We start from the raw sequence: 26,282 nt of genomic DNA, 5'->3' as shown, positions 1-26,282 counted from the left end.
GTGCGCTGGTGTTCAGTCGCGCACACACAGCTTGTATGATCTTCCTTAGAATGGCATTATCAATGAAACAGGCTGCTTTGGAGCAGCCACAGGTCACCGTGCCCAATGCTAAGCGTCAGCTAAAAAGGTATAAAGTCCTCATAGCAGTGTTTGCATCAATAACAAGTGTACAGCCTTCCCAGAAGAGCAGAAGCTGTTGCTGCAGCAAAAGGGGGGAACACTCTACATTTGTACACTGTAAATGTCCTACAGCTTTATAGGAACCCGACTTCATCCTCGTCATATCTATTTCACCAATGAAAACGATTTTTCCTGAAATATATTCAATATTTGTCTCCTATTTTGCAGTAAACTCGCTGTCTGAACGTGCAGAGCTGTAATTAACACGGTTTGTTGTCAAAGCTTTGAGGATTCTAATTTTGGCTTAGCTTACACTGCACTAGCCTCATGACGTGCGGCTTTGGCAGGGACTGAGAATAAAAATAAGATGCAGGACTACAAAAGCGATCGTATGTCAGCCCCTTTAGCCTTTTCAATACAACTTAAAACCCATCTGTGAAGCAGGAAGACTATTTTGTCCTGTTAGCTGCACCGGTTGCTTAGGCTCCGGTTATTTCAGTGGCTATGATAACCTGAGGCGCCAGAATGTGGCTGCTGCGCCATTTAAGGTGGAACAAGAAAATTCGACCTAGAAGCTGACTTTTTCATCGAGAGTTGAAAGGCATGGAAAGGGATGAGGATGTTGCTCTGTTTCTGTTTGACAAGTGGGTAACATTAAATTATTTTGCTGTTTCATAGAATCGGTAGGTCAGTATTGTTTTGTCCCGTTTGCCAATGTTTGCGGTTAGTTTCACAGTAGCAATTGTAGCGACAGTTTGCTAACCCACAACCTAGCGCTAGCTTACTTTAGTTTGTTACATTATTTACTGTATTGTTGTTCACTCTACCATTATGGTATTTGTACAAGGTTTGAGAAGGGTTTTATGGCCACGATTAGCAATATGTGTCCACAAATTTGAGGGGCAGAGCTTCTGAAGGAGCACTGAAGAGAGAGGTGTGTTTGCTTTGCTAAGAATCGCTTCTGTGCCTTTAAAGGATCATTATCGGGTATCAGCTAAACATGCTGAAAGGCAAAGTATCGGGCCCAAAAACACTGATTGGTCCATCTGTACCCTTAAGAATGTTATATGTAAATAACCTTTGTTCTGATTGGCTGTCCCGTTCTAAAACCCATCCAAACCGAAATATTACTTCAATAGACAGAGCTAATGTAAGCGGAATAGATGGAAGTATGTAAATAGCGTATATTGGTCTTAGTTTCCATATGTGGACCGCTGTACATCAAACATTGTTTTTTTATTAAAAAAGGAAATTCAGTTTTTAGTGACTTCCCAGGAGAAACATGGGAAACATAATTGTCTACAAACTTTTGGACATATTGGCCCAAACTGTACCCTGTTTGTGTACTAATTTACTTATGAATTGTCTACAACATGTGTATCTATATCTATGACATGTCCCAGCTGTCATTGGGTGGATCTATGACATGTATCATCTGCAAATAAAAAAAAGGAATGGTCAGATGTTATGTTTTGATTAATTAGTTGATTGATTGGTTAACTAATTACTTAATTTTTTTCATGAAAAGCTTTCAGTTGTTACACCGCCAGTAACAACTATCAGAAAGTCAAAGCAAATAATGAAAGCAAATAAACTGCGGTAATGTTTGCTTATAAAGTAGACCTACAGCCTCCTCTATAGATGAGCACTACATGTAGCAAAGGGTATAGTCTACTTTAGTTTCTTTTGAGTGACACGGGTGACTTTGGTGGTGTTAATTCAGTCAGTCAGTCAGTCAGTCAGTCTTTCAGAAAAGAAACTTCCAAAACTACCTGTTTGCCACAGACCTGTTGTTGAGTTGAACCAGAAGTACAGCAAAATCTGCCTTCAGCAGTCTGCATTGGCACCATGCTGCATATGCATTCTAAGATTTGGTTTTGATTTATGTGTTTGGACATTTAAGTCACAGTTCAACTGTGCAGTTTCTAACACTGGATGAAGGATGGAAAGGTGTAGAGAGCTCAATTTTTATTTTAGTAAACTGTGTAGAATTGTATTTATTTAGTACTTAGGCTATAACATTGAAAATCAACAGAGGGCTTCCTAGGCCTTCAGAGATGGCCTAGTGATTTCTGGGAACTTAAAAATGCATGGCTTTTTTAATTCATTTTTATTCAATAGAATCATGCTTATATTTAAATTCTGTACATATTACTACTCTTGTTTTATTGTTAAGTTTTGAGTGTCAACAAAATGGTAAAGTTCTTAAAATGGCAGCGAAAAATTGACCAATCAGGAACTGGTTTTCGATGTGGTATCTGGGTGTATAAAGCTAAGCGAGCTCTCCTATTGGTTATGACTTCAAAAGCTGAAGAGAATACCTAACGTGTTAGATTAACCATCAGCATAATTACACAGTGACAGAGATGTCAGCCAGTCACATTATGATTTATAACATGCGGACTGGGGGGAAAAAATGGTCACTTTAGGCCTTCCGGAGGTCCCAGATGTCACTGACTATGCATATGAGTGGCGGCCTAATTAGTAGGTTGTTAGAAATGGAAAACAGTGACAGCAGCTCTACACCAAGCCTCTAAACAGCTATAGGTAAAATATATGCTAATACATCTGTCCTAAGCTTCAAGTAAAACATGGAATGCCTTTTAGAAACTTAATCTAATATGGGCAAAAATGTTCATGTGAATTGTCAAAAGCTTAGTGCTAACAAACAACTAGAATCCCATAGGGATGCTAGCAGAAGTTAGCATTATCATATAGGTGGGTTTTCTTCTCATGTTTTCACTTTATTTTGACATTTATGGCTCGAATTTAAGGTGTGGCTCTGACAGTCACGGATTGCCACTAAAAATGTATATGTTTAAAAGAAATATAGTTTCTTGTCCAGCATTATGTAGTTACAATCTGAAGGCATTATTTGCAGTGTGCATGTGTTTGCCTATTACAGATCTCCTAGATACACACAAGCTTTTTTTGGCCAGTCTTTAGTGTTTTGAGACATTGTACTTGGGTCTATATAAAACTACTTGCAGTTGACATCACGTATTTTGTAATAAACATAAAAAGATCATTTTCCTAAGAAATCATTTGTCTATTGCTTTCGTGTTGTGTGCAATGTATAATTATGCAAAAAGTGATAGTGGCACAATCATAACATGGCACATTTTTTATCTCTGCAAACATTAGGTTTGCTTTTGTTTTACAACGTTTAATCACTTCATTGACATAAACGATCACTTGGCTTATTGAAAAACTGTTACATAACTTACATAAGACTTACATAAAGGGAAAACCTTTTTTCTTGATGACTTAAGTATATTCATTCATTAAGTATAAGTCATTAATTAATGGGACATGGTAATAAGAAAATAATTTCTTGCTTTTTTATATAAATAATAAATAACAAATGTGCTTGGAAAGTTTTCTTGTTTCTCGAAAACTTCTAACAAAACCAGCTTTCTGATTGTAGTAGAGTTACTTTCAATAATATATCAAATTTCATTTCACAGGGGGATTGAAGCAGGAACTGCAATTTGGGTTGAGTATGTTAAGCCTGGAAGGTGTGGCAACCTACTTCTACTCCTGTTACTTGTGCCCTTCTGTAGAGTCATACACCCTCAGGAGAAAGCCAGGTAAGTGCTAGTCTGTGTAGAAGTTGATCTTTTACACTGTTACAGGAGCAGCTCCTCTTATCCAAATGTTCACCTTAGCCATTTAAGTCAAATGGCAAAACTGTTCTCAGATCAGCTAAGACTGTAGTGTGCCTCCTGTGGGTTTGACTGTGTAACAACTCCCACCAAACCTCACACTCTCCATTTTAACAGCTTTAGGCTACAGGGCTTTGCTTTACATGCTGAATAGTGACTGGTGAAGGGTAATTCTCACAACTAGACACAACACACTCCTCAAGTTTTATGTTTTATGGTTTTCTTGTTGTATATTTCTGTAGACACAAGGCCGCTGGAAGCTGTTCTGGTGGCTGCAGTATGGTCACGACATAATGAACCAGACAAGTTTGAAAACTGTTGGCTAATTAATTTGTATACATACTAATACAAAACCTTTTGCTATTGCTTCACATGCTTTTGCTTTATTTTATGCTACTGTACTGCAGATGTTACAAAGGACTGAGTGAGATATGAACAAGGGAGACAGTCACAATGAACAGTTTTATTTGTGTGTGATCCGCAAGGGAGAGATGGAGCTAAGTGCTGCTGGGGGGCTTGTGTGTGGGGCGGTTATCCCTCCCTCCAGATGTAATAGTTTGATCCCTCCAGGCCAGAGCTTTAAACTCCCAAAACAAAGTTCTGTAATGCACTGACTGCAAACAATTAAGAGTCGGAGTGTATCACAGAACTTTACTTGGAAAGCCACAGAAGAAGCGCGCTAATCCTCCTTCACTATGGGACTTCTCGTCTTCTCACTGCCGTCAGAATGAAACAGAGGAGTAAAGAGACAGGTTAGATTTATCTCAGTCACTGCAGGACTGCACATTATGTATTTTAGCTGATCTTTTGCACTTGAGACAATCCTACAAAATGAAAAGAGAGACTTAAAACACAGAAATTATGGGTCAAATTATTATAACCATCCTATCCCATACTCAGAGGGTGAATAAGAACTTAGAAACATGAGTAAAATATGGCTGAACATGAGCTGGAAGAGGCTGGCACTCCACAGGCCTATAATGGCTGTAAGAGGAATTTAAAGGACGATAAGATGCCTACAGTTGGAAACTTGGACCCATTCTCCCCCAACCCCCTTCACACACAGCTACATATGGAGTCGCACATTGGCCACACGTTGACTCACGTTTTGCATGAACGCAAACGACATTGTGTGGAATGAAATAAGCAGCTGTGCAAAATGAAAGTGTGACATGACAAAACGTGAGAAGGTCTCGTGTTTACTCTCAGGCTCAGCCTTACCTAGCTTCAAGGTTGTTAACAACTGGAGCAGTCGATAGGTGAAACAGCTGACGTGTCTATTCGGAGCTGTGGATAAGCTCCTCTTTATCATGAAAGTCAATCTTTGACTGGTTCACCAACACATTCATAATGCTTAACTTTCACACACGGGTCGCGTTTCACTTTACTTTAATGCTGTACTTCATTTAGGGACTGTGTATAAAATGACTTTGAAAGACTTTGTTTGCAGTCGTAACTAGAATGACATCTGCACGCAAGAAATCACTTCTTTTATCCAGATTTTTGCGGCACCATGTCATATTATATTGCAAAAGCAAAACTTTTTCATATTCAGAGAAGTTGGTTGTTAGCTGGCGGGATCCTGGAAATTCATCATAAAAAAGAGCAGAGTGTGCCCTATTACGTGCATTTAAAGCAGTGTATCGTGGCTCACTATACTTTTAGCGGAACAGAAGACAAAATGTTAGAGAACATACCTGCTGGACCTCACAGCTGCAACTCAGCACATTATGCACGAGGCGAAAGAGAGAAATGCAAAAAAGAAAAAAAACGCCATGTCCAAATATGGCAGCCGAGACTATCAGAGCCAGCGAAGATTTTATGCGTTAATTTGGCACTTGGCGTCCTTCCTCAGGCCCTGGACAGTGTTGGTGAGGTGATTTCGTCTCTTTCTCCTCTCTCTCTCTCTCTCTCTCCCTCTCCCTCTCCCGTGTACCGGACTCCGCAGCTGGAAGAATGTCGACGTGGAGCTGCCAATCGTGAACGCGCAATCACGGACGCGCTCGAGAGGGAGGGAGAGAGAAAAAGGCAGAGAGAGGGAGAGAGAAAAGTTTCATTTTGGTGTAGTTTCACACACAGTGGCCTACCGTGGTCGACTGTTAGGTAGCGCTGGAGGTACAGTGAGGTTCTTAGCAGATACGTGTCAGTGTAAAAATAGCCCCATTTAGCTGCAGCCGTCTTTCGAGCACAGCTTAATTGCGATGGGCTTATGGTTCGTCTCACACGCAGGTGGCGGAATGCTTATAGGGCTACAGAACAGGCCTGAAAATACAAATAAATCGAATGAACTCGCATATCCGGCCATGCAGTTAGCAGATTTTGTCCATTAGATGTGACAGAGAGGCCAAAATTGATTCAGTGCTACTAGCCCACCGAGCTTAACACCTGACGTCCTACTAGCAGTTTTACTGTCATAAATAAAATCCGAGCAGGATGGTGAAATATTCTGGGATTGGACGTGACAAAAAGCCTAAGTGAAATTCAGTATGTGGCACTTCCAGGCCTCTAGTATGCTGCTGAAAGTAGATTTTGACATCTGACCAGTAGAGGTCGCAAGCTGACAGACAGACAGGCAGAGTTGGAGAATCACACAGGTTGGTCATCGAGACCCTCGTGCTTAATCACTGTATGTCCAAAGGTTCGTAGACACCAGTTTAAACTCCTTTGTTGCAGTTACAGCCTATACTATTCTGAGAAGGCTTTACACTAGATGTTGGATGATTTATGTGAGAATTTGATCACATTCAGTCACAAGAGCATTAGTGAGGTCAGCTACTGATGTTGGACGATTAATTCTGGACCGCAAACGTCACTCCAACTCACTCCAGAAGTACTGGATAGAGTTTAGTCACTCCAGAGAATGCAGCTCCACTACTCCACAGCCCAGTGCTAGGGGGCTTTATACCTCTTAGGCCAACCATTGGCTGTACAAGCTGTAAGTGTGTAGCGCCTATGTCAGCAATGCATTCATCTTAAAGTAGCTGAATTAGAAGGGATGTCTGAAAACTCTTGAATATGTAGTGTGTTTGATATCGCTGCACTTCACTGCTCAAATGTGAAAGTAGAAGACTCGTTCTGGATTTGGTCTCATCCTCTGGCTTTACCTATTCTTTTCAGGCCCAATACTGTTGGTCTATACACAGTTTTTCCTGCTCCTAAAATACCTGATTTAGTTTTGGTTTATTCAGTAGAGTTGTTGATCAAGATTTTCATGAGCTGCAGGTGTGGGAGTTTGGAGGCTGTGTACATTGTAAAACGTAACAGTTGCACTATATTAATTTTGGGGCGTTTACTTCATTCATCTGTTACACTTACTAATACAAATCCAGTTAAACATACTATTTCTTGTATAATTGTTAGTTACTTAGGTCAAGCTAGGTAAGATTAATTTATTCGGATAAGTCAGTTTGCCCAAAAGCTTAAGAGTCAGTCTCTGTCTTTCTGACCAGCTTCTCATTAGTTGCTGACACTGAAGTTGAAAAACTAGACAAAGTAACTATTTTGTGCATTTTTGTGACTTGGACCACATATTCGTTTGTAGCAAACCTATCTTTTGTCTCTGACCTGTGTCTTTAAAAAACACTTACAAAGAACACCAGTTCCAGGCTTAATATTTTGACATTTAAAACGAAAAAACCTGCTATTTTACTGTCTTTTAATTATTATTCAGAATGTGGGTTACATGTTTAGCACAGTGGGAGGAGCTGTCTGATTGCCTGTGGTTGCGTATGAGTCTAAAATGGGGCGGATCCCGCCGCCGGTCAACGCGCGCTTCTGATTGGTTATCGAGGGTTGGTGAACACGCCCATCAAATGTCTGGGGCTTTCCGTACATTTTCATAACTCCACAGACTGTATTTCCTTCATCAGCGGCTGGGTGACGGAGTCGGTGACGACTTCATACGTTAGATTTTTTCATTTCGAGGCTTTGGAAAGGAATATAAACTAAAGTACAGCACTGGGTGTCGCGTCGTTAACGAAGGCTGTATCTCGCTAAAATGATGGAGATTGAGTTGCCTAAAATGAACCCAAGTCAACAGGTACATATTTTCTTTATGTTTGTTCGCTTGTAGGGTCTTGACATCATGTTGAGGAACGATGACGTGTTTTATTGTTCGGCTGTGTGGAAAGAGTATTTCGTTTTCTCTGGATTTCACTTTACCTCTGGGTCGTTGAGGGTCTGGAGGCTGTTACTGAGAAGCCTGAACTTTTTATTTTCCGGGGAAGACACACACTCACACACACTCACACCCACCCGCACACCAGGACTGTCTTATCGCTGGGTCCGAAACGCTAACTGTGGCTAGTGTTTGACTTTTTGTCAAAAAAAGTGTTTGACTTTTTGGGTTTAATCAACGATTAAAGGTTGTTCGCACATGTATATTCCCGCCTATGAGCATTTAAACAGCAGTGACCAAGTATACAAGGAAATTACTGGAACCGTGTCTGTTTTTTTTCATTCAGTATCACGAGGAGGCGTTTCCAGCACTTGTTTCCGAGCCTCTTGTAGAAAATTCTGCCAAGTCATGGATGTCAGGCTATCCGGTCCGAAATAAGAACAGACGGGAAAAGACAATTCCGAGAATTAAAAACGCAGTTTTCCAGTTGTCAAATGTCAAGTGGCCTGTGTTCACACGCCCTTAGTCATATGAGTCTGTCTTATCAGGAGAAAACGTTTGTTGTTAGCCTAGCTTTGGCTCTTGACTTTGGCTTTGCCGTGGGTTGTCTAAAGCCCCCCCAGCAGTGCTGTCGCCCCACTTGCGTGTGATATCGTCCGGGGCATCGGTATAGTTACCTTTGCTCCGCACGCTGTGTGCACGTAGCACAACAGTAGGAGGCGGCCCTGGTCAGGAATGTCGTTTTTTTTTTAAACCACTTTATCATGACGTAAAGATGTTATACGTATAATTAAGAGATCAGTCTTAAGCAAACTGAGCACAGTGCTTTGTGGAAAAATGGCACTAAGCACACAATCCCAAGCAGGAGTCGATTGTCCGATGTGGAGGCGTGTTCTTGATGGACAAAGGTGATACCTTCAGAATATGTGATAGCAAACAAATTATTCAAGTGTGACACGGCCACAGTGTGGACTGAAGGAAATCTGAGTCCACGTCTTCGTGAAGTGTTAGTGTGTCAGTAGGCTCTATAGGTTGTTGATGTTCCTTACTGTATGATCACGTGATGGCAGAAAGGGTACACTTGAACTTGGTTCACCTCCCATTATCAGGCTGGTCTGTTCTGCCTTTGACTGGAGTGTTTAGTAAACAGGTTTTGAACAGGTTTGGCAACCAGATTTCTGTTTTTTTACTGTAAAATGGAAAGCCTTTGTTAGGCCATAACAACGCATGAACTCTTCCATTTCCTTTATTTTACAGAAAAAGCCTGGGGCCCTGCTTTAGCTGGAAATGAACTTGATTTTTACATGTCTGCTTCCTTATTTGTAGTCTAGAGAGGATCATAGCCTGCATGTTAAATATGACAGTGATCACATTATATAGGTGAATGAGGAAGCATGGACACAAATGACTGCTATCCTGGTGATGTTTCTAAACATAATTCCTTCTACAGTCTGTATCATAGACTTATGGACTTATTCCAAAGCAGAGAAGCCAATAGTTTATGTAAAAAGGAAGTGAGGCAAGAGATGTGAGGCAAGGTTTTTACAATTCTACTTCCTCATTTGTAGTCTAATGAAGATCATAACCCACCCAGTGTGTTGAGTGTGGTAATGGTCACATTGTACAAATGTGGAAGGGTGGGCATACATTTAAAAGACTGATGTATTATATTTTGATCATAAACATGGTTTTGTCTAGAGGAGGTACAATAAGTCTGTAGGGTCACATATGAGAAGAGCACATCTAAAATATTGTGTTGACAATAGTTTATAGTAGTTTTCCTCAAAGATTGCATCATTCTCCCAAAGGGGGAGTTAATCAGTATAAGAAGGCCACAAGGCCGTGGCCACACAGTTACATGGATCAACCACAGAATGCTTACTTTAACATTAGATATGAGATTATACTCTCAGCCCACAATACATTTCATATCTCAGTGATGTTGTCATTATTACAGGAAACAGTGTTCCCATGATAAAAAATAGTTGTGTTCAGATTTTATTTAATCTAATATTAAAATGTTTTAAATTGGAATTTATATCTAAAACCTACCATTGTTGTTTATAAACTGACAAAAGGATTTGCAGTTGAATGCTTGAGCCTATAGGTTTACCTAGATTAGTGCAGGTGTGGTGTTTGCAACAAAAAGATCATGACCCAGTGTGTCACATTTTCATAATTTTTATGGCTAGAAATTCTAGAAAAAGCAGATTGCAGGCTAGAAAAGCAGAATGGAAGCTTGTAATGAAAGCTGTTACCCTGTTTTAACGTTCAGGGTATAACTATTATAAGACATTACATAAGAACCAAAAATTAAACTAAAAATACATATTATTAAGCTATTTTTTAAACACAGCTTAAAGAAAAGGTCCATGTTATTCATACCGTATGAACATTATAAGGTACCCTTATCATACCCTAGGAAGTTAGTGATGAAACCACTAATTCATTCTCCAAAGTTATGCTTTTTATCTGCTGACAGCGAGTAGGCTTTGAAATTATGAAACACTCCCACAGAAACAGTCCCACCTAGAAGAACGTCTAAGTCAAACAACCTAATACTTCCATTGATTGTTCTCATTGAAAAGAGAAAAAAAAAAGGGGTAGTTTTGTATGTATGTAGGAGGTCAGGCCAGGCTTGTCGTGAGAGGGATCCATTTAGTTCTTGTTTAGATATTTCATCATCCCTCCTTCCCTCCCCCTCCCTCCTGTAGCTGTAATCTGGGGCCTGGAAAGTGTGTCTGACTTGCATAGATTAATGAGACCTGGCCTAAAGCACTCGCAGCACTGATGTTACTGCCAGTGAACGTCTCTGGCTTGAATTGTGACGGGAAGGCCCTGACATAATACAGAAGTCAGAGTGGGGTCAGGGCTGAAGGAGGCTGCATGTCTGGCTTCAGATACACACAGAGAGTTACTGCTGGGCAGTGCTGCTCTTTGGAGGCCTGTGTTTGGCTTTATGGGTTTACAGTTTGTTTAGGAAATATTTTATTTGTTGAATTTTTGTTTGTTTGTGTTAGAGAGCATTTGTCTGTTTTTCTGATGGATTGCATGAAACAGAATGGAAGTTTCTTCTGCTCTCAGTATATAGAGAAGCATAAACTATGGCTGCATCCAAAAGCGCATGCTACTATACTATACATACTATTGTAATGAACAAACTTCTAATGGTGGTGTACTAGTTTTGACATATTGCTTGGCATGGTAGTATGTGCTTTTGGACACAGCATATCTGGTTAGTTGCATACATCTTTCCATGAGGCATAAATCTTTTCATTTCTAACGAAGGCCTTTCACCTACGCAAACACAGTTACTTCCAAATAGTAAAAACAGAACAGCCACTTTTATGTGATAGCTACTTCTGCTTTGTATAGTCCCCCTTCTTCCTGGTGGCATGCCTTGTGATCAGCATTCAGAGGAAGTAGATTTTTTACAGACTTTAGCAGAGTCACATGCTCCTACATCTTTCTTTGACCTTCTAAACAGATTTTATACAATACTCCAGTAGATATGCAGTGTTTCCCTTCTGTAAATAAATGGATTGAAAAGATGGTGGGCGAGGATGGAAAGAGGAAGAGGAGACTTAACTGTTTACTTCTAGACATTCTTGATTTAATGGCTGTTAATAGCTCTGGCTGTCAGCCATGGAGAGGTAAAAGGCAAGCTTTCTGAAGGCTTGGCTCACTCAAGCTTACTATGGCTTGGACAGTAATCCTATTTCTGCCATTTTTTAATATATTCTGATTCTGGTTTATGACATTTTACTGCTGTTATATTATTTGATAAGAAGAATTTGAACTTTTTTATCTTCTATGCTTGTCTCTTTACTTTCTCTCTCTGTTAAGGGCAAGGGAGTGAAGCTAAACCAACCTGTGATCTTTCGTCTGAATCTGCTCATGTGACCTTTGTCATATCTGAGCATATTAAATATGTCTTTGGCAAGGGTGCCAATAGAAAGTCCAATAAAGACCTTAGTTACAAAGCTTATCAGCAGCCCTTTAAAACTACACTGTCTCAATTTGTTCTGTGTGCTTGGAGGTTTGATATTTTCCTAAGCAGCATCCCCGGCTTGCTCTAAACATAGAGAGACATCATTATTATTTCCACTACTTTATCAGGGCTATGTCAACAAACTTTGATAACAAGGATACACCAAAGTCAAAAGTGGCCTTCTGTCTCTGCTTTCTCAATGATCTGCTCAGACTGGATACACATAAACGATTCATCCGGCAGTCCACCTTAACATGCTGATTGCTCCAGTTACTCAGTTATGTGGAGGATCACATTGGCACTTGAATGTTTTACATGTTGCGTAATACGTTAAACATAAATCGATTCTGTTCTAGCTAAACCAGAATCAAGGTAAAATATTCCACCATGCAGACGTTTTCTTAGGCATTGTTGCATCTGGAGTTTTCTTGAATGTGGTAAAGGGTCTTTGTAAGTTAACAGAACCCACTTTCCAGTAATTTGTTTATGTGATTTGTCTATGTGAGGCACCATGACATGAAAAAACTAATTTTCCTCAGTTTTTTTGAAGTAGTTGAGTTTCGTGTAGTATGTAAGCAGTGTTAAAATTTCAAAATGTACCCTTCACCACCTAGCCTATATGTAAACTGGAAAAACAGCCTAATTTGTATTCATTTTTCAAAGACCAACACATTAACATATATCCTCCTATTTATTATGCTAAGGTTATAAAGAGTGTTTCAGCTGGGCTGCTTTTCCAGTAAGGCACAATAGGTCATTGACATATACCAGTCTTAAGGGTACAGTAACAAAAACAGCTTGTTTAATTCTAAGGGTTGGAAAAAAAATATGGGGCCTTTAAAGCCAGTAACTTTTTATGTATGTCTGAAGCGCAGTTGAGCGTGTGAGTGTGTATCAGTCCACTGTGGGTGGGTCTCAAAGATGTGAGGAAAGAGGAGAAGGCCATCTATTATTCATGCTGCCTCCTCTACATTACATTCATGATCACATTGTGAGTTGTGAGCCGAGATGGGATGGGAGCCGCGTGCAGTGCTGTGTAGCTGAACACAGAGGATCCCTCAGAGACTCACAGGGCGTGGTGGCAAGGTGCTGAAAGCTGCTCTCTCCCTCTCTTTCTGTAGGATATGGATCTGATTGACATCCTGTGGAGGCAGGATATAGACCTGGGAGCAGGCAGGGAGGTGTTTGACTTCAGCTACAGGCAGAAGGAGGTGCAGTTGCAGCGGCAGAGGGAGCTGGAGGAGGAGAAGAGGCAGCAGAGAGTGAGAGAGCAGGAGAAAGCTCTGCTCGCCCAGCTACAGCTTGATGAAGAGACTGGAGAGTTTGTGCCTCGGCCCACCCCTGCCAACAATGCTCTGACGCACGCCAACACTGCACCTGCAGAGATCACACAGGTACACACACACACACACACACACACACACACACACAAACACACACACAGACTTGAATAACCTTCTGATGCAAACTAACAGGGCACCTGTAGAGGTCTCTCTCTCTCACACACACACACACACACACACACACACACACACACACACACACACAGGCTTGTTTTATACATGTCAGGACATGTTCCATATAATCATATATGTGAAGGGTTTCCAAAACACATTAAATGCCACTTTCAGAAATTGTTTTCTTTTTATAAGCTTTACACATGGAAGAAATATTACTGCTACATTATGATTAATACAACTAACCTTATTAAAGAAATAATGTGTTATGTGTTATGTCAGAAATTGTTCTTTTTAAACCTCTTGTTACAAATGGATATGCACATACAGTTCTGTGTGAGGATTTTCGGCAGATTAAACCTGAAATTAGATTTAAAAGCTATTTATCTGAACAGTAAGCATTTATATGCTCAAATAGTGTTAATGCAGTAGGTAGTGATTTTTATGTATGTGTTCACTTAACCATTTACAAATCCCGTAGTAGTAATGTAATATAGTAATACACTTAGTTTGGCTAATCAATCTAACCTTGATTAAATGAGTCCTGGTGATGGAATTAAACAAATCCAGTGGCTGGGGGCATCAAGAAAAATTCTGGAACAAAATTTGTGTTGTTTTAATTATCTGTCTAATGTTCCTGACATTGTAGGTTTGCCTTGCTTTTCTCTAGTTTTCCTATAAACTCAGGAGATGTTTGTACTGAAAATGTACAAACACGCGCACACACACACACACACACTCAGATAACCTTCTAATGCAAGCTAAGAGGGCTCCTGCAGAGGTGTCTATCACACACACACACACATGCAGACAAAAGGTAACAAACATTTGTGAGATCATATATGTAAACAGATATGCTTCCACACATGCACGTATGCTCTCTATATACATTCTGTTCTGGGAAAGGCCCCACCCTCCCGCCAACCCAGTGGGGTGCAGATGCTGGGTTGCTGGGTTACTACTGCTATAGTGTAATTACTGGAACTCAGGTGGTTCAGGTTTCCAAGTAGATGGCTCACAGCTTCAGAGAAACACCTTTGTATAAGACTAACAGCACTCTACTGCAATATTCATTTAGGTGTGTGGTGTGATATCCTACAGTGTTTCAGCATTGAATTATTGATTTGAAATGGATCAGGGATGAGGATCTGAAATGTCAGAGGTTGAAATCTTAAGTGTTCTTCTCTGGGTGTGAAGTCACTGGTCTGACATGGATGTGTCTGGCTTTGTACGTGCAGAATGTGGCATTCACTGAAGAGAATGGAGATGCCATGTCGTTCGATGAGTGCATGCAGCTGCTGGCAGAGACATTCCCTCTAGTAGAGTCAGCAGAGGTAAAATATTTTTGATGCATTCAGAGTAATAAAAGCATGTCAAGTAGAAGCATATTTTTTGAAGCCCTAGATTTTTTTTAAATGGATATCACTGAACAACTGAAGATTGTTATCTGTTTTTCCTTTTAATAGACTGCTGCTCCTTGCCTGGATCCCTCCATTCCTCCCTCCACAGACAACAGCCATGTAATGATGCCTGGAGAAATGCCCATGCTTACCCAGAATCCCCTGATGCCAGGCCCTATGGACCAGACCTGGATGGATCTGCAAGTATGGCTCAGGACACACACCCACCATCATGGGATAATTCTACAGAACTTTCACAAGCTGAGAAAGATACAACTGCTAGCATTTGGGTCTCAACACTAGGAGAGGTTCAGCTCAGTGTTTTGGCTACAGAGAAAGAGAAAGAAAGCCGTAGATACACTTTCAGGTACATAACCTTGTGATCTGGTTCCCCTCTTATGTGGTATAGAGAGGCCTAAGCCTGCCTATTGCCATAGTAACCAACCACATGACCCACCTTTATGGTCATACTTTGGTTTTGACTAGCTCATGGGGGAATGTTTGCCTCACTTGTTTTTGTTTTGCTTCCTATTTCAGACCTAACCAGATCCCAGCTAAATTAAAGTTAAAAATGTTCTTTTCATTTCACATTTGTTGGAGTAATCAGAATGCTTCTTTGCTCTAATTTGTGATTTACTCTGATCTGTTGTGTTTTTATGTATTTTTTTAGCACTGCTTGAACATCCAGGAAATGTTGGACATATCAGGATATGTGAACCCAGCCCCTGCTACCAATATACAGGAGTCAAACTACAGCCAGTATCTGCCTGAATTGGGAGACATCCCCACTAACACTGCAGAAATGTGCCCTCCTGCTTACATAAACACCTTTGACGGAGCTTTTAACAGTGTGGTGCCCCCTAGCCTAAATCAGATAAGTCTGAAAGCTGAAGATATAAATGAAGGCTTTGCATCTGATGATTTTTCAGACATATTCTACCCTGATATGGAGGCTAAAGTGAATAGTGCAACTCTTCCGTGCGATGGGGCAAACACAGTGGACCAACTGGAAGAGCTATCCAGTGACCCCCTCCTGAAACCCATGGACCTGCACAGCCTTTCTCCTGGAGACTTCAGCGTAGGAAAACCCGAAGCCATGGCAGAATTTCCAGATTCTGACTCCGGTTTGTCCTTGGATGCCAGTCCCAAAATGAGCTCTCCCGAAAAATCCCTGAACGGAGATGGTTCCTTTGGTTTCAGCGACTCAGACATGGATGACACAGAGGATGGTCCTGAGAGTGCAGAATCAGATTATGCAGAGATGTTTCCCCTGCTGTTCCAAAGTGACAGTCCCCAACAGTCCCTCACAGAGAAATCACCTGTGAGTCAGGCAGAAGAGAGTGAGATCAAACGGCCTAAGTCAGAGCCAGCAGAGGCCAGCGGCTTCTCCAAACCTCCGTTCACCAAAGACAAACAGAAGAAGCGCTCAGAGGCACGGATCTCGCGTGATGAACAGAGAGCAAAGACCTTGCAGATTCCCTTCACCGTGGACATGATCATCAACCTGCCTGTGGACGACTTCAACGAGTTGATGTCCAAGCACCAGCTCAACGAGGCCCAGCTGGCGCTGGTCCGGGACATTCGCCGCCGTGGCAAGAACAAGGTGGCGGCGCAGAACTGCCGCAAGCGCAAGATGGAGAACATCGTGGGCCTGGAGTACGAGCTGGACTCTCTGAAGGAGGAGAAAGAGCGGCTGATGAAGGAGAAGAGCGAGAACAGCAACAGCCTGAGGGAAATGAAGCAGCAGCTGAACTCCCTGTACCTGGAAGTGTTCAGCATGTTGAAGGATGAGCAGGGCAAGCCCTACTCGCCCAACGACTACTCCCTACAGCAGACGTCCGACGGCAGCGTCTTCCTCGTCCCCCGCATCAAAAAGACTCTCATCAAGAGCGACTAGCACTTTTTCTGCTTCCTTCTTCTTGGTACTGCATATTCTCTAGCTACTTACTATGCAAAACAAGAAAAAAAAAACTTTATAGGTGTTTATGCTTAAGCTTTAGCAGTAAACATGGCAGAACTATTATATAGTTTTTGCTTATCGTACTTTCTTAATATTCTTACTATCTTATTTTGTACTTCTTTATACTTTATCTGAGATTGTTTTATCTTTATGGTTTGTAAATACATTTATACTTTATTTGCTATTGAAATATCAAACAGTGTACTGTATATATATCATGTTTTAGGATGCTATCAATTTTGTTGCAATCACTGGCACTCAAGTATGTTTTTATATCTTAATTTACAATTCTCTTGCAATTTTATCTCTTCATGCTTTTTAAAAATAAAACATTCATTTAATCAGGTGGTGACTTGTCATTGCAGAAATTGAACACAACACACATTGATAGTTATAGTGTTCTTAAATTATGAAGGATCAGAGCTTTAGATATAATGCAGTGTGCTTAAAACAGAAACAGACATTCTGGTTTGTGTTGTACTCTGACACCGTGCAATGCAAAAAAAGTTTTTTTTATTGTAAAAAAAAAAAAAAAAATCTATTCTTGTCTTGAAAGGGGTGTTTGTGTAAAATGTGTACCACACATACAAGTCACAGCTGCTCTTAAACTACGAGCCTAAACCACACAGGGTTATGCAACAGAGCTCTATTGTTTGACCGTTGCCCATGTGAAACCTGCATGATGGCTCCACTAAGCCCTGTTGGACAAACACAGAAGAAAAGCAGAGCTCTGCACATTGTAGTGTTTGCACTGCCAGGCACTTTCACCCTCAAAAAGCTATCTTTGAAAACCAAGCCCCCTCCACATAGGCCCTTCAGAAGCCATTAGCCTGACTGAACAAACAGGACGGGCCGGTTCAAAGAGCCACAACGTACGTGACTGTCTGTGCTCTATCTAATTCAAAGAACAGCAGTCCTATTCTTGACAGCTCCACCTCTGCTAATGCAATGTTCTATTGTTATATTGATAAACTACATTTTCATTAGTTACAACTTGTGACAGCATTAAAACTCCTTGGTTCAACTCTCATGACCTTACCTGCTGTAACCTGTTGAGTTTAAATACAGCCCTAATAATTCAGTAACATTGTGTAACCAAGTTCAAAGGGTTTAATTAAAAGTCAAGCCATTGCTGTAGTGTGAGCTGCATGAGTGCAAGGTCTAAAGCACGTTTCATAAACCTGGTGAAGAGGTTAAGAGAACAAAGTGCCAGGTTGAGTTTTTACATTTTTTTAAAGATCCGCCTTATCTACAAAAGGACTTGAAAAACCATCATAAATTACAGGGAAAATGACTTTTTTAATCACCTTTATTGAAAAATAAAAATTAGTGTCATGGTAGACACATACATTCACACAAAACTAAAATAGAAATATTCTGGGAAATAAAAACAAGATTTACATTAAAGATAATGTGTACTGCAAGATCAAGCAAACAAAATTTTTTACTAATATTATCCCTGAGTAAATATGTATATCCTCCCATATCCAAATAATAAGAAATATAAGCTAGTCTGTAGCTGAAATATACTATGTGATCAATTCTGATCTCCAGGGTGTGGTCAGTCAAGCAAAGTGTACTACTTGTGAATTAGCTGGTAATAAAACTGCACATCGTCTTATCTTTACTGCAGACAAAAGTCCAATTAGTTACATCATATACTCATATTAAATGAGTTAAGGTCAGTCATACAGATAGAACAATACTTAAAGTTATCCGGAAAAGTTAATATTATGTACTTTTAAATAAATGCACTTTTTTCAATAATTCATTGTACAGGCATACTAGTGAAAGTTTTTAGAGTTGAACAACTACTAAAACTACTAAAAAACCTCCTATTCTGGACTATGTCATACTGTTTGTTTTAACTTTCGCAGTCCCATTTACCTCTATTTACAGGGGAATTTCACAGATTTTTTCTACGTAATACAATGGTTGAGATGTAAACAAAATCACTGAGTGTTCTGATGTGCAATGGTTCTTTGTAGAGAAGCATACTGACTCAAGACGTCTTTACAGTGGTGGTGACAGAAACCAGGGGTTATGATGTCTACAACACAAAAATAGCCATTTTATGTACTATCCAATATGACCACACAAGTCTTTTGTGTTTTTATACGCAACGCTTACCTCTCTACTGTGACGGTATTTTTAAAAAAAACAATTTGTTTAGGCCAAAGCCTTTAACAAAACGAATGTAAAATGATGTATTTTAGTAACCATTTTTATGCAACTACATTCTGTGAGGAAGCTGTAAGAGGCCCTAAAAACTTCAGACATCTGGTTCCTATCACTACCACTGTGAACAATTCTGACACAGTAAGTTTCTTTAGAACAGAGCATTTCACATCAAACCACTCTGAATGACTTTCTTTTTTATATCTTAACCATTCAATTATGCAGATTTATGCTAATTTCCCTTAATAAAAATGTCCTGAAAGAAAACAAAATGTACCTGAAATCCTAAAGATCAACTTGTGGGAACAAAGTTTTACAAATTTTCTATATATTTATCTGCTTACATGGAAAATGAGTTCTATAAAGAATACACTTGATGATATTTATGTAAGAAGTGACTCTATATAATTTATATTTGAGTAGTGAGCTCTTGCGTTTTACCCATGTTTCCAACGAGTGCCTGTCAATGCTTTCTGAGGTTGTGGTTCATTGATTTGGGTAAAATTATGGCTAAATTCACTAAATCTACTAATTAATATACTCACAGTAACTGTAGTGCTGTTCTCTCAAACAGTTTCAGGATCAGGTTCTGTCTGTGGCTATGGGAGGATATTTTATAAAGGTCCACACAATTTAAAGAATTAATCTTACCCATCCAGAACTTTCGCTGAAAACGTGTCATACAAGATTTTCTGACCAGCCGCTTCGTTTTCAATCTGTAAATTAAGCAGAATGGTTACTCTTACCTGGTCCTAAGACTGTCATCTTCTTCTTCTTTTGTCTCTTATTCACCTGTGACTCAAACCCTCATACTCACTCCCCTTCCTCTGCTGGCTAGCATTGGCTGTCACACTTCTTGGATCCATGAATTTGCTAGTCTTTCTTCACTAGCGTCAGCTGCTCTTGGAAAGTTAGGCTACTCCTTGAAAAACAGACGCTAGCTTTCTGGAAGAACACCTGATGGCTTTCCACACACATGGCTCTTGATGCCTTGATTTTTGTTTGTTTTCTGATGCAACTCACTGCCTGGTCCTGTTGAGGGTCTGACATCCACACTGGACAACTGAGACCTGTTTGATGTTCTCTGCCTACACGTTCAAGACCCCTTCACTCATTTACATGTATGGTTTTTAAAATGTAGCTAATAAATCCAGAATGTCCAACACTTTCAAACCAAAACATACAACAAACACGCAAGACAACTGCACTTGCTTCCAGACTCAATAATGCACTAAACTTCAATTAGGGAATTTTTCTACACAACTTTATTTAATCTGGTTTCTTTTTTCACTTTTCAAAATAGTTTAACAATCTAGACTTCTATTTATACAAGTGGATCTGTTACATGCCCTCAAATCTGACAAGTCTACACTGCTTATTACTTTGTTTCATACAACGCAAGACAGCACATACACACTAGCAACAGAAAATTACACTTGACACTATAAAGCATCACTGCCTTAAAATTAAAAAAAAAATACTGAAACCAAAAAACCATACCATAGCTTGCATCTAGTTTGTTTGATTCTTTTGTAATAACTAAATACCTATATAATCTAAAGATACAAATCTGGCCTGGAAAGAAAATCATTTAAGACCATACCATTTAAAAGCTGACTTCAACGACCGTGACACTTGATAGATCACTCCAAATAAAGCAAGTCTTCTGAAGTACACAAAAAAGTAAAAGAAAATGGGGTAAAATCTATCAAAGAAGATCAAAGGAATGTACATACACTAACACATACTAGATCATGAGTACCTGGCTACACTCTTGCTCTTTGTAGCTAGTGTGCACAGTCCTTCTTTGAGTTGCCATTTTAGTGCTCTGACTAGCAGGTCCTGGCTTTCTCACAGTAACCTGCTGCTTTCCTGACCTCTCCTCTCATCTCATCTCCTGCTAACTGTCCACCTGAAGCCTGTTGAATAGATACAGGATAAAAAAATAGTTACACTAGGTCAGCAAAAGTCTAAGGCTGATTAACTAGTGTGATAAACTTACCACAAACATACGCACATTAATACCGCCTTGAGCCATAACCACCACCGCCACCACCACCTGAACCATAGCCACCTGGAAACATTAAAAAACCGAAAACATCAGCACTTGTCCTCAGGCTTACATGACACGTACATACAGTACAGCATAGTCTGAGAGAAGTGTTTTACCTCCATATGGTCCACCTGAGTTCCTCCCGCCAAAGTTATTGCCTTTCATGGGGCCATAGTTAGACTGCTGGCCTCCATAATTTCCAAAGTCATTGTAGTTTCCTCCTCCACCTCCACCTCCTCCACCACCGAAATTTCCTTAAAGTCACAGTGAACAATAGTAAGGTGGGTGACTTTACTTGGGTAGCCAACAGTTACTTGTGCATTTCATTTAGGCTTTAGTTTACATTACAAACTACGAAAAAATGTCACTTTCAAGAAGACTTTTCAAGATTTGACCTCAATAAATGGCCTTAAATGGTATCCACCACTTTAAGGCAATTACCACCAAAATTGCGTCCATCGTTGTAGTTATCATATCCTCCGAAGCCTCCTCCTCCTCCTCCCTGGTGACCATAGCCAGGGCCCCCACCAAATCCTCCACGTCCACCCCCATAACCAGGGCCACCGCCATAGTTACCACCTGAAGACATATAGACACAGACAAATCTAGCAGTTTATCACAGTGATTGGGAAAAAATGAGCAACCCCTTTAAACCTCAAAAAAAAGAATCTGTACTCAGTATAAAAAAACACTAATTACTATCTGTCAAGTCAGTACTCCCTTGTGAAAATCTGGCTTGTCTTACCATCTCCACCAAATCCATTATAGCCATCTCCTCCATAGCCTCCTCTGCCTCCTCCGTAGCCTCCTGTGCAAAACAAAGTATCATATATACTTTCCATATCAACAGATAACTATCAAATTTAAGATAATTTTTATTTCCTACCTCTACCAAAATCGCCCCCTCCAAAGTTGCCTCCTCTGCCCATGAAATTACCCCCACCACCACCACGATCTACAATGGAAATAAAAAAAGCATAGGAACCTGAAAACAAATTAAGTCTTTTTTGTTTCCTTTCCTGTTGTTTTGTCAGTTTATACTAGTAAAATGAAACAAGATTTTATAATAAATATTTATTATAGTTGTAATTAGAGTTGCACAAATTACAAAATCTGAAATGAACTGGGGCGGCACGGTGGCGCAGTGGGTAGCGCTGTCGCCTCACAGCAAGAATGGCCTGGGTTCAATTCCCGGCCAGGCGACCAGGGTCATTTCTGTGTGGAGTTTGCATGTTCTCCCCGTGTCTCTGTGGGTTTCCTCCGGGTACACCGGTTTCCTCCCACAGGCCAATTCGACATGCAAAAATTGCCCCTAGGTGTGAGTGTGTGTGTGCGATTGTGTATGTCTGTCTGTCTGCCCTGCGATGGACTGGCGACCTGTCCAGGGTGTATCCTGCCTTCCACCCAATGACAGCTGGGATAGGCTCCAGCACCCCACCGCGACCCAGAAGGATAAGCGGTTTAGATGATGTATGTATGTATGAAATGAACTGAATTAGACAAACACACAGGACACTATGACATTGGACAAATAAAAACTATAACAAGTGCCTCTCACAAACATGTAAACCAAACATCTGTATTTTAAGTGACAACAATATTTACATCTCTGGTTAGAAACTGCCTGCATTTCCTGTTTGGGTAGTGCTTTCCTGACCTCACAGTTGTGGGAGTTTATGGTGTGGTATTTCTGGGCTAGAGAGAAACACAAACGGGAAATTTCAGTACATACTTAAGCAGAAAAACAACAGCAACAATGAAAAAGCAGACAATTCTACATAATTCTCTTACCAACAATTTTATCCACAGTGTCATGATCATCAAAAGTTACAAAACAGAATCCTCTCTTTTTCCCTGTTGGTCGCTCCTCCATAATGTCAATGCTCTCAATCTTCCCATACCGCTCAAAGTATTCACGTATGTGATATTCTTCTGTGTCCTCTTTAATCCCACCAACAAAAATCTTTTTCACTGTCAAATGGGCCCCTGGTTTATTTGAGTCCTAAATAACATAATAAACGCAAAGTTAATATGTTGTTAATGCATACTAACTCCTCTTTATCTCTGTTCATTCTGTTTGTGTTCTGGGAGGCTTATCTGTGAGGTGTACAGTTTGGCATACAGGATATCAATAAATTCATACTTAATTTCCAGGAATGTGAGTAGCAGCGTATGGTGATACCTCTCGGGAAACAGCCCGTTTTGGCTCAACAACACGGCCATCGACTTTATGGGGCCGGGCCTTCATTGCTGCATCCACCTCAGCTACACATGAGTATGTCACAAAACCAAAACCTCGTGACCGCTTGTTCCCCGGGTCCCGCATCACCTGTGGACGAAAGCAGTTAGTAAAACAGTAATTACAGTGATTAACAGCTCAAGAGTCTTTAATACAACAGATAACATTTCAATAAAATACAGTACCAAAATAATATCAAATAAAAGCTCCAAATAGCACTGTAGATTTCACTAACCACACAGTCTGTGAGCTTGCCCCATTGCTCAAAGTGAGCACGCAAGCTGTCCTCTGTTGTTTCAAAGCTGAGACCGCCAATAAACAGCTTCCTCAGCTGTTCTGGCTCCTTACTGTCACGGCCCTGTTGACATCCATATAAAACAAGAGACAGAGAAAACATAACTATTAACATAAAAATGACCACATGTTCCTCTTCCTGTCCTGCAATAACAGCTCTTACTATCCATCAACAACTTTAGCACAGGACAGATGATTAACACGGTCCTTTCTGAGCAAGAATGTTTATAATAATTCATTAGTTGCCAAAGAGAGTGGAAATAACTGTTCACTGACAGAACTGTGGATCAGAAATCTGTGGAAGATGTTAACAGATAAGGATTCGCTTGCAGATCACGTATTTCATTCAGAGTAGGATGAAGACACGTATTCTTTAATAAGCATTAACTTATATTAACAATAACCATCAGTTTACACCGCTGGCTGTGTTCTTTACGGGTAAAACTGGTTGAACATGGTCATTTTATCATCATTAGCCGCAACGACGTCTGGAATATTCCAGGCGGCTTCCCTCAAACGCCATTTTAGAGCTCTTTCCCTCACTCTCTCCTCCATATTGTTAGCCAGTGCTTGTATGACACTTGTATGAAAACATGGATAACACCCAAAATTTCCTACCTGCTCAACGTTAACAAATGACCTTCGTGCTACCAATATTAGGTTAATATTATATGGTACGCAAAGGTAAAAACTTCCACATTCTTCCTTGTGATTTTAACACCGCAAAAAGAATAAGTTATTATTCGATTCGTTTAACTCTCTCAATAACGTAGTTACCAAACGTTATCAGACCAGGAAATGCGTAGCTAAGTTAGCTAAGCTAGCTAGGAAATTGCTGGAAATCTGCGGTAAGCTAGATGACACTCGAAATCATGAAACTGACAGGAAGCAGCTAGCTAGCGTTAGCTAACGAAGCTGCAGGCAGCTGCTTATTCGCCAGTTTCTTGTTCGATTCCGAAATGGTGCAACAGTTACATTCTGGCGTCCTGAGGCTGCTGTACGTTTTAAGGTGGAACGGGAAAATCCGAACAAGACGCGAACAGGAAGCCGACTTCAGCCTCTTAGCTAGTTAGTTAGCTAGGTGGCTAACATTAGCTGCCTGTCAACGCGCTCTCTGCAGCTGCAGCAGCGGCAGCCCGAGCGACAGTTTAACAAACATTAATTGTGCAATGTATTAAAACACTTCTGATGTGTTTTACACCTCATGCAATCACATCACAGTGACACGGATAGTTAATAAACCGCTTTTACCTCCATGTCGCAGCGTCTGCGCCCCTCCTAGTTGACACCAGTAGCTAGGAAACTTGGCGCTGCTGGGCTGTAACATCAGAGATCACCGCAAGGGGGTCGAACAGTCATCCATCTATCACAGCTGCCTCAATCGGTTACATCCTCAACCTCAACGAGGATGGTGAGTTTCTTAGCCCACCTGGGATCGGGAAAGTGAGAAAAATATACACAGAAGCTTAGCATGTTATTATTGTTAAGGGGAACGCTGTAAAAGAGATATGTTGTTTTAACTTAATAAATGTTGGTAACCTGGTAAGCGCATCTCAGTGTGTTTCAAAGATGTCAGTGGTGTAAAATGTCAAGATGTAATGTCAAAATCATTTCGCTGACTCTGGGTCAGTTTGAAATGATTTCAAAATGATCGTAAGTGTTGTTTTTGCACGCTTCTTTGGCCTAACAATGTGTGTATAGTGTGTATTTCTTGACCTGAAAAGGTAAGCCATATGGAAAAAAAACATTTTCCAAATATATTTCTCAAATATCTTTTTGCAATATATGAAAATGGGAAAAAATGCATTTGTTAAATATATTTAAAATGCATTATTTAAAATACATATAAAAATGTATATGTATTTGTTATATTTTTTCAATTTTATGTAGCTTTAACAAAGGTTACAGATATAACTAAATAGACATGAACTGAATGAATGGTACTGACTTTGCATTAACTGTTGTCTGTATGTGGTTCACAAAATGTACTTCAAATAAACAAGATATCAAATCATCAAACAGCATTTTTGCAGTGCATCAGTACCTACAGCACATACTTTTGCCATGTTAAAGGTTCATTTGCTAATACTTAAAATCAAGATACTGGAATACAATGTAATTTCAAAAGGTATTCCAAACAGTAAAGTGCATTAGACAAGCATTTTGGCTATTTTCACACATTTTCAAATGTATTTGATAAATATATTTACATATATTTATTTTTGTACACTTCATTTATATGTGTAATATTTCTCCAAACTATTTTACATAGATGCATTTTCAATATATTTGGTTAATATGTCAATATATTTTGAAATACATTTTAGTGTCTGGAATGTATTTTGGCATGGACTGTGATGTGTTTCAAATGTATAAAAATATGCTTTTTTCCATATGGGAAGATTTTGTTAAGAATTCTAATAATTCTCAACTGCATATTGATGTTGGGCCAAAAATAGGACTACGCAGATGTTTTTTTCTCAAAGGACCGTCCACTACATCTTTCTTCTTGAAAACAGGGTTGGGTAATGTATAGCTGCTTGGAGTCATGCACAATAGATGAATGAAACAAACATTTACTGTATATCAAGTCTTACTATCTTACTTTCACCATTAACTAAAGCAGTGTTTCTCAACTACAGTCCTGTAGTCCACCTCAACTGCAATTTCCTGTTTTCCCTGTACCTGATTCATATCACTGTCTAATTATCAAGACCATCTTGAGCTGAAGCAGGTGTGTTAGAGCCGGTAAACACAAAACTGTGTCACATAGGTGAGGTACTGAAGTTGGAAAATACTGCCCTATAG

General features: G+C 40.0%; 2 protein-coding genes and 1 long non-coding RNA gene across 5 annotated transcripts; 1 reads left to right on the top strand and 2 right to left on the bottom strand.

Moving 5' to 3' along the window:
* Positions 1-4,228: 4,228 nt before the first annotated feature.
* Positions 4,229-6,024, bottom strand: LOC118805859. Its single transcript, XR_005007065.1, has 2 exons — positions 5,483-6,024; positions 4,229-4,501 (listed from the first exon to the last, which is right to left on the bottom strand). It is a non-coding gene; the product is annotated as an uncharacterized LOC118805859 (long non-coding RNA).
* Positions 6,025-7,611: 1,587 nt separating this feature from the next.
* Positions 7,612-17,055, top strand: nfe2l2a (nuclear factor, erythroid 2-like 2a). The gene is made up of 5 exons (XM_036566908.1): positions 7,612-7,824; positions 13,015-13,287; positions 14,589-14,684; positions 14,817-14,954; positions 15,421-17,055. The coding sequence occupies exons 1-5, from the start codon at positions 7,783-7,785 to the stop codon at positions 16,645-16,647; spliced, it is 1,776 nt and encodes a 591-aa protein (XP_036422801.1). The 5' UTR covers positions 7,612-7,782; the 3' UTR covers positions 16,648-17,055.
* A 739-nt stretch (positions 17,056-17,794) lies between these two features.
* hnrnpa3 (heterogeneous nuclear ribonucleoprotein A3) lies at positions 17,795-24,806 on the bottom strand. Of its 3 annotated transcripts, none has more exons than XM_036566941.1 (11): positions 24,726-24,806; positions 23,416-23,538; positions 23,124-23,270; positions 22,733-22,943; positions 22,547-22,636; positions 21,828-21,896; positions 21,687-21,749; positions 21,383-21,520; positions 21,058-21,195; positions 20,891-20,962; positions 17,795-19,604 (listed from the first exon to the last, which is right to left on the bottom strand). In XM_036566941.1, exons 1-10 carry the CDS (start codon positions 24,729-24,731, stop codon positions 20,907-20,909), a joined length of 1,041 nt encoding a protein of 346 aa, XP_036422834.1. In that variant the 5' UTR covers positions 24,732-24,806; the 3' UTR covers positions 17,795-19,604; positions 20,891-20,906. The 3 variants fall into 3 exon arrangements, with proteins under 3 accessions (XP_036422834.1, XP_036422824.1, XP_036422815.1); XM_036566931.1 differs by lacking the exon at positions 17,795-19,604 and adding an exon at positions 20,136-20,807; XM_036566922.1 differs by lacking the exon at positions 17,795-19,604 and adding an exon at positions 20,136-20,807 and having other exon boundaries at positions 20,906-20,962.
* Between the last annotated feature and the right edge of the window lie 1,476 nt (positions 24,807-26,282).

Source organism: Colossoma macropomum, unplaced genomic scaffold, assembly GCF_904425465.1.
Source record: "Colossoma macropomum unplaced genomic scaffold, Colossoma_macropomum, whole genome shotgun sequence".
NCBI classification, from domain to species: Eukaryota; Metazoa; Chordata; class Actinopteri; order Characiformes; family Serrasalmidae; genus Colossoma; species Colossoma macropomum.
This window is presented reverse-complemented; position numbering and strand designations above follow the sequence as displayed.

Coding starts and splice junctions, on each gene's coding strand:
- nfe2l2a (XM_036566908.1), top strand. CDS start 7,783: ATGATGGAGATTGAGTTGCCTAAAATGAACCCAAGTCAACAG. Junction 7,825..13,014: donor AAATGAACCCAAGTCAACAG/GTACATATTTTC, acceptor CTCTTTCTGTAG/GATATGGATCTGATTGACAT. Junction 14,685..14,816: donor CTCTAGTAGAGTCAGCAGAG/GTAAAATATTTT, acceptor TCCTTTTAATAG/ACTGCTGCTCCTTGCCTGGA.
- hnrnpa3 (XM_036566941.1), bottom strand. Junction 22,944..23,123: donor AACGGGCTGTTTCCCGAGAG/GTATCACCATAC, acceptor TATGTTATTTAG/GACTCAAATAAACCAGGGGC. Junction 22,637..22,732: donor CACTGTGGATAAAATTGTTG/GTAAGAGAATTA, acceptor GTTTCTCTCTAG/CCCAGAAATACCACACCATA.